General features: G+C 43.4%; 1 protein-coding gene across 3 annotated transcripts in view; it reads right to left on the bottom strand.

Moving 5' to 3' along the window:
• Window positions 1-3,882: 3,882 nt before the first annotated feature.
• The window catches only part of ZNF143 (zinc finger protein 143), a 55,791-nt gene continuing 51,430 nt past the window's right edge, over window positions 3,883-8,243 (bottom strand). For all 3 annotated transcript variants that reach the window (XM_043580617.1, XM_043580619.1, XM_043580618.1), the window contains 2 exons: window positions 6,103-6,249; window positions 3,883-4,883 (listed from right to left, as the gene is read on the bottom strand). In XM_043580617.1, coding sequence (XP_043436552.1) covers window positions 4,800-4,883; window positions 6,103-6,249 — 231 coding nt within the window. In that variant the 3' untranslated portion in view covers window positions 3,883-4,799. The remainder of the gene's footprint in view (window positions 4,884-6,102; window positions 6,250-8,243) is intronic.

The following is an 8,243-nucleotide window of genomic DNA, read 5'->3' as shown; positions in this document are numbered from 1 at the left end:
TTTATTTTGTTTGTTTTTGAGAGGGAGAGAGAGAGAGAGAGAGCGGGGCAGGGGCAGAGAGAGAGGAAGGTAGTCTGTGCTGACAGCAGAGAGCCCCATGTGGGGCTCGAACTCACGAACCATGAGATCATGACCTGAGCCAAAGTCAGACCCTTAACGGCTGAACCACCCAGATGCCCCTGTAATGCCAGTTTTAAATACAAATATCATAGTGTTGAACTTGTATTTGAAATCACTGAAATTACATGATTCAAATTTTGTGGCTCCTCCTAGAGGGCACCTCAAGCTGGCTAGAAGGATCAAACACCAGCCAAGCTCAGGAAAGGTGGAAGGAGGAAGTGAGGACCCCCAGGCGCAGAGCCTATAGAAAGAGTCCTATGGGTCATGGGACTTCACAGGTGCCTGAGGTGGTGCCGGTCTGGGCCTGACAGCTCTCAGGTCCCCGTTCCCACAGGCCTACTTCTCCAGCCCACAAGAAACACGCTACTCCCAGGGATCTTCAAAATTCAGAACTGGGACACACTCAGTACAGGGTGTGCACGAGGCCTCATCCCTGTCAGGACTTGGCTAATGTCGGCTGCCCACCTCAGCTCTGTGCTGCTGCCTGCCTGGAGTGAGGATGGCCGCCACCACGCCTGACTCCACAGGGGCATGTGCCTGACACTGACCTGTTGAAAGCAGAGGGCAATTGCAAGTTGAGGGAGAGACCAGGTCAGGTAGGGAAGTGACAGAGAACCCATCCACAGAGGCTGCAGGTGGGACTGTGTCCCATTGCTCCATGAGACTTCACCTGCAGAACACACATTCAGGGGCACCTGTGTGGCTCAGTCAGTTAGGTTAGGCAACTGACTTCAGCTCGGGTTATGGTCTTGAGGTTTGTGAGTTCAAGCCCCATAATGGGCTCACTGCTGTCAGCCCACAGCCCTCTTTCGTTCCGTTCCTCTGTCTCCCTCTCTGCCCCTCCCCTGCTTGCATTCTCTCTCTCTCTCAAAAATAAATAAACCTAAAAAAGAAAGAACGCACAAAGATAAAACTATTAAGAATTCCAAGACTGCAGGGGCGCCTGGATGGCTCAGTCGATTAAGCGTCTGACTTTGGCTTGGGTCATGATCTCGTGGTTTGTGGGTTCAAGCCCCATGTCAGGCTTTGTGCTAACAGCTCAGAGCCTGGAGCCTGCTTCAGATTCTGTGTCTCCCTCTCTCTCTGCCCCTCCCCCATTCACGCTCTGTCTCTCTGTCTCAAAAATAAGTAAACGGTAAAAAAAAAAAAAAAAAAAAAAAAAAGAATTCCAAGACTGCAACCACAGTGCATTAAATCCCAAGTGCAGAGTCTGGTCAACTGTACTGGTCACAAGTCCATGAGCCAGCCTTGTTTCTCAGTCAAAAGAGAAGAGGGTATTTGGCTGGAGTATTCTTTGTAAGATCTCTGAGGAAACCTAAGTATAGAGAGTGCTTAAGTGGAAGGGGCTGAGGCAGCCTTTTTGCACTTCCCACATGCTCCCTTTCCTTCCTTGGCAACAGACTCCAGCTGTGCCCCTTTCCTTTTTGCCCTCTGCTTTCTTACTGTTGGGATCTACTGATAGTTGACTGGTCTATAGTCTTTTATATATATATATATATATATATACACACACACACACATATATATGTGTATATATATATATATCTTTTTATATTTATTTATTTTTGAGAGAGAGAGCATGACTGGGGGAGGAGCAGAGAGAGAAGGAGACACAGAATCCGAAGCAGGCTCCAGGTTCCGAGCTGTCAGCACAGAGCCTCATGTGGGGCCCGAACTCATGAACCCTGAGATCATGACCTGAGCCAAAGTTGGATGCGTAACCGACTGAGCCACGCACATACCCCAACTGGTCTACAGTCTTATGTGAGCTAGGAAACACTGGAACACAAATTCCTTGGAGTCCAGTCCATTTTAGTGCTGAATGCATGGTTTCCCGACATTACTTACCTAGTCCTGGAGCTGCCGTGCAGGAAAGGCAGCATGTGATATCACCCACATGACCACCCCGAGGTGGAGGGGCACAGAGAGCTGTCCGGCCTTCGGGGCAGCTGCCACCTTTGGAGAGTTGAGGAAGCCAAGTTCTTCTCTTACTCTATTTCCTAAATTCTTAATGACTGCAGACTGTAGGCAATGTTCTTTTCCTCTGTAGTGGCCTCAGGTTGTGTCTGGGAGAGTGAGGGGTTTTCTTAGACTAAGTTTTGCCTTGAGCAACTGCCTGGATCCCATTGCAGTTATGCTCCAACAGGCTCCATTTGTAAAGTACTTGTGTTTCATCAAGGGTCTTTGGGGACTTTCCAACTTTGGAGGGCTCCTTTATGCACCCTACACTCTGAAGAAACCCTGCACCAGCTTAACTAGCAACTGCACATCAGCTGGAGTCTTCCCTTGGGGGAAATGTGCCACCACCCATCCCCAGGAAGGCAGGAAGGGGACAAACCGGCAGCGTCCCTCTGCCCTTTTCTCTGGTACCGGTAGGAAGGCATTTTCTTTGGAGCTGAGGGATAAACAGGCCTGCCAGCAGAGTCCAGCTCAGCCCTGTCCAGTCTAGCTGGCAAAGGAGCTGGGGTGAGGGAGAAAGCCTGGAATCTGAGCACAGGCAGTAAGGGGCCCAGGGAGGCTGATAGCGTGGGCTTGGTCCTGGGAAGCACAGCAGGCCTAGCTGGGCCCGGCAGAGGAGCCCCGTCAGCAGCCAGGACTGGGGCTGGGAGGCCAGAGCACCACCCTGTGACTTTGCAGATCCTCTTCTTCCTCTGCCTCCCCATACCAGCCCCTTTCTGAGCCTTAGCAGGCCTTAGCTGTGAGTTCTTTGTGTGCTTTAAGGTCTCAGGCAAGAGAGAAGACAGGATCTGTGTGTGACTAAGACCCTTTCTAATGTTAAATATCTGTGAAGAGCTTTGAAGCGAAAGCAACCAGTCGCCTGCCCAACACTGAAGGGTTTCCCATTTCAGATAAGTAAGTCATGACCCTTTTTTAGCAAGACTTCAAAGAACCTCATCAAAGATAACATTTGTATTAAATACAACAGTACATTTTTTCCTTTTTTACCATAAAGCTTGAAATGAAACATGAGAGCTGCATTTCAGCTCTCTGGCAAACAAAGCACAGTGAACACGGTGAAGGAATGATTACTGCAGGGCAGGCCTCCCCATCCTTTCTTTTTTGGAACTTGGTGGACCCTAAGCTAAATTTCTGACATTAGACATGGTTTTTCGAGTGTTCTGGTCATTGGGCAATCAGAAAATACCAGAGCTCATCTTGATAATCTTTGCCGCCAGCATCATCTGAGAAGGCAGTTGTGGTGTGGTGAAAGCATACTGGACATGGGGGTCAGACTGTCTGGGTTCTCTGGGGTGCCTGGGTGGCTCAGTTGGTTAACATCCGACTCTTGCTTTCGGCTCAGGTCATGATCTCCCAGTGTCGTGAGTTCAAGCCCTGCATTGGGCTCCATGCTGACAGTGGGGAGCCTGCTTGGGATTCTTTGCCCCTCTCTGCCCCTCCCCCACTCATGCGTGTGGGCACTCTTTCTCTCTCAAAATAAGCGTTTAAAAAAAAAAAAAAAAAAGCCTGGGTTCTCAAGTCTTTGCCTTGCCTCTTCACAGTCGGAGGGCCTGGGTGGAGACACAACTTCTTTGGACCCTCTGTTTCTCCTTGTATAAATGGGGATAATGGGGATAATAAATCCCGTATATCTCACAAAATTGTTAGAAGAGCATAACAATGTATGAAAAAATACTTATTCTGTGCTTGATAAACAATATACTCTCAATATATGTGTGTTGGGTTATAACTGATGGCATTTGTGCTCTTTTCTACCACAGTCTCTCCCACACCCATACCACGTTAATAAAACAAATATAAAGGTAACATTTTAAAAATTGCTGTATTCAAAATTAATAAACTTTAGGGTAAATAAGCTTTAAAACAAAAGTACATAAGCAAAAATAAATAATTTACACGGACCCACTAACCTAATTTTCAGAGGAAAGCCATGTCCAATTACAGCACTATTATCCCGGGCTCCAGCCTATGGTCAAACTTTGATAGTTCATTATTTTTAAAAAACAGTAACAAAAAAAACTGAACGCTAAGTAAAATCTTTAACAAAACCAAAGCACTGGATTTAACTTTTTAATTTTAAATAACCAAACTTTGTTATTTTATACATAATCCAATGTAATGGATCCAATTCAATATAACTAGCATTTCAGCTTGAAGAGTTGGTATTTTAACAGGGATGGAAAACTATAATGAATAGTTTTCAAACCGTGAGGTACAAAAAAAACCAGACACGTATACAGTAGAACAAAAACTGCAGATACTCTATTAACTTGGGGAAATATTTGAAGGCTTTACATCCTTTATTATCCATGATGGCTTCTGGAATTGATTGTTTGAAGTATAGAACCTTTAACATTTTAGATACAGCCTTTATTTTATTTGTCACAGTAAGTTAAAAATCCATCATAAGACTCCATAAGACTTTGCTGATCTTGCATGTGGACTCTAGGAGTTTGTGAACTGATAAAAGAGTAACATGAAAATTTACTGTATTGCCCTAATTTCATACATCCTTGTACACAATGAATCAGTTTGGGAATCTATTCCAAGGGTTATATACACAAAAGTGTCAAGAATAAAATGTTCTCCACTCTTGCATAAAAACGTGTACAGTATTTCAGGAATGGAAAAATTCTAATTTTCCTGGGCCCGGGTTCCTGGGTGTCTGCTGCCCGAAGGTGAAAGGCTCCTCCTGCTGCGATGCTCCACTGTTCTGAGGATTAATCATCCAACCCTGGTGTTTCTCCTTGTTGGATCCTAGATGCTATTCTGATGGCTTCTTCCAGAGATGGCTGTTCTCCAAGCTGAAACAGGAACAGACACAAAGCCACAGTCAAGATAATACCGAAGAAACAGTATATGCCTGAAGTAAAATCTCTGTAATTCTGACACCTGGACTCGTTAAGATACGACTGCTGATCCAATCGTTAAGAGCACACAAAAAATTCTTGCAGGAGAATAATGTAGTTTCTTACTTTAGGATTTTGCAGTTTTGTTTTGTTTAAGTAGGCTCCGTGCCCAACCTGGGGCTTGAACCTCATGACCCTGAGACTGAGAATTGCATGCTTTACCTACTGAGTCAGGCAGGCGTTCCATCTATCTTTAGGATTTTCTTTTAAGCTTATATTATTTAAGCTTATATCTTTTAAGCTTATATATTTATTTTGAGAGAGAGAGAGAGAGAGAGAGAGACAGCAAGGGAGGGGCAGAGAAGAGGGGAGAGAGAGAATCCCAAGCAAGCTCCATACCATCGGCCCAGAGTCCCGACGTGGGCTCGAACTCACAAACTGTGAGACCACGACCTGAGCCGAAATCAAGAGTCAGATGCTTAACCAACTGAGCCACCAGGCACCTCTTCCTTTAGGACTTTGATAAACCTTCACTCATGCAATGGACAAAAGATGCTCATCTTTTCCAATGGAGGTATTCAGAGAGCTTCCTGAGTCTTTAGCTTCTATACCATAAACTAAATTAAAAACAATGGTTGGCATTTTCCTGAGTGTGTTCTAACTCTTTTCCAAGTAAATACATGAAAAACAACTCTTCCCAAGGAAAGGTAATCTGTATTCTAGACTGTCTTCCTGAATCCAGTGACTTCCCCAAGAATAGTTTCTTCTGTCTTCTGATGTTCCCCCAACATAAAATGGGGCTGTGCAGTGATTCTCAGAGGACTAATTTGGGTCTACATTTACACTAGGTTCATTTCCAAGTGCTTTACAGAATCCTGCTTAATTAGACTTATTTTGAAAGTAAAGATAGCTGGCTGGGTGCATGCTGGGATGTATACCAGAAGCTTTATTTTTCTTACTATAAATTCCCCTAAAAAACGTAAAGATAATAGCGAACAAAGTTCCAGTCTCTTTGAAACCACCTCAAACACAGCAATTTCCTTCTAGTGGCCAAGTGACACAGATTAGTCTGTCCCCAGCCTCCCCTAAAGGTTCTGAATAAAGCACAATATGCAAGGTTGAGAGCTAGGAAGTAGTCTTCCTGTTGACTGAGGACAGCTGCTACAGAACTCACCTGAACTGCAATCTGGGTGCCATTGGATGTTGCCACTAAGGTCAGAGGTCTGGTTTCTGTGGTTACTAAATGATGGCTGTGCTGTTGATGCCCCATTTCTGATGAGGCAGTATGGAATGCTGCCAAGTCCTGAGCCACAATTGCGACCTTAAACAAAAAATACACAAAATAAAGCTATGATTAAATACATTAAACTCCATTTAATGCAAGGGACTGTCTTGAAATTTGAAAGGAAAAACTCCCTTCTGACCACAGACTTGTAGAAGCCTAAAGTTGGAAGAGAACTTCTATATTGTCTATCTTAGACTCTTTTTTGTTTGAAGAAGTTGAGGCTCAAAAAGAAGGCATTTATCTAAGCTTATGTGAACCAATGACATAACAGGGTAGAGGACACTTGGCAGGTAGGTCTGCTACACCAGGCTTCATTAACCAGGACAGACGTGACCATGCTTAGGATCTCCTACCCTAAGTGGCTGCTTGGTACGTTACACATGTAGAGTAATTCATATCTCAAATGTCTATTTATTCCTGAGTTGGGATCAGTGAAACATAATATGTACTATTTTCTCTTGTTTACCTGATGCATTTTTTTTTTAATTAAAAAAAACTTTTTAAAAAATTTTACAGGGGCGCCTGGGTGGCGCAGTCGGTTAAGCGTCCGACTTCAGCCAGGTCACGATCTCGCGGTCCGTGGGTTCGAGCCCCACGTCGGGCTCTGGGCTGATGGCTCAGAGCCTGGAGCCTGTTTCCGATTCTGTGTCTCCCTCTCTCTCTGCCCCTCCCCCGTTCATGCTCTGTCTCTCTCTGTCTCAAAAATAAATAAAACGTTAAAAAAAAATTTTTATATAGAGAGAGAATGAGCAGGAGAGAGGAGTAGAGGGAGAGACAGAATCTTAAACAGGCTCCATGCTCAGCACAGAGCCTAAGGTGGGGGTCAATCCCACAACCCTGGGATCGTGACCTGAGGTGAAATCAGGAGTCGGACGCTTAACCAACTCAGCCACCCAGGCACCCCTACCTGTTGGGACTTAAAATTAGATTTCCATTTAACTAGGAAAACTGAAAAGACTAGGGATTGACTGGAAGGGATGACAAGGGAACTTTCTGGGGGTGATGAAAATGTTGGGGATGCTGTTATATGCATGTGTATGTGTAACAACTCACTGAATTGTAAATTTAAAATTTGTACATTTCACTGTAAATTTTACCTCAATTAAGAAAAAATAGATTGTGAGTCGATCTGAAAAACATGTTCAACCTCGTTAATGATCAAATGAAAATAAAATAGAATTCAACTTCTGCTTGTGAATTATGCAAATATGTTAAAAATCTTCAATGCTAGCAAGAAGAGTACAGTGAACCAAGAAAGCTTTTAGATCCATGGTGCAATTGTTAAAACTTTTTGGAAGAAAATTTGGCAGTATGTAGCAAACATCTTAAAATACTTTATATCATTAATCCAGTAATTCCATGCTAGAGTTTGTTCCTATGAAGATAATCAAAGGCTTATACAACAATTTATGTTTGTGGAATGAGTTAATGAGTTCCATTTGATAGATTATTTTACAAATGATAAGAATCCTTTTACAAGAACATTTAATTGGTATGAGAAAGTGCTCAGAATGTAGTGTTAGATGGATGACAGGCATACAAAATTATAGCCCTAACTCTGTATACACACACACACACACACACACACACACACACACACGAAGTAAGTAGTCCTAAATGTTGAGACTAGTTATTATAACATCAAAAGATTATAGCTGATTTTTAGTTTGCATCTCTATTTTTAATTCTTCTGGAAATATATCTGCAAGTGGTATTAGTGGATCATATGTAGTTCTATGTCAACTCTTTTTTTTTTTTTTTTTTTTTTATGTAGGTTCTAAGACCAATATGGAGCTTGAACTCATGACCCCAAGATCAAGAGTTGCATACTGTACCAACTGAGCCAGCCAGATGCTCACTATGTTCAACTCCTTGAGGAACTGCTATATTGCTTTCCACAGTACTGGCACCGTTTTACATTCCTATGAGCAATGCACAAGATGTCTCTGCATCTTCGTCAACACTTGGTACTGTTTTTTGGATAACAGCCTAAACTAATGGGGGTGAAGTGGTATCTCACTGTGGTTTTG

The sequence above is a fragment of the Prionailurus bengalensis genome, chromosome D1 (assembly GCF_016509475.1).
Source record: "Prionailurus bengalensis isolate Pbe53 chromosome D1, Fcat_Pben_1.1_paternal_pri, whole genome shotgun sequence".
In the NCBI taxonomy this organism is placed as follows: Eukaryota; Metazoa; Chordata; class Mammalia; order Carnivora; family Felidae; genus Prionailurus; species Prionailurus bengalensis.
The sequence above is the reverse complement of the archived record's forward strand: the minus strand, read 5'-3'. Positions and strand labels throughout refer to the sequence as shown.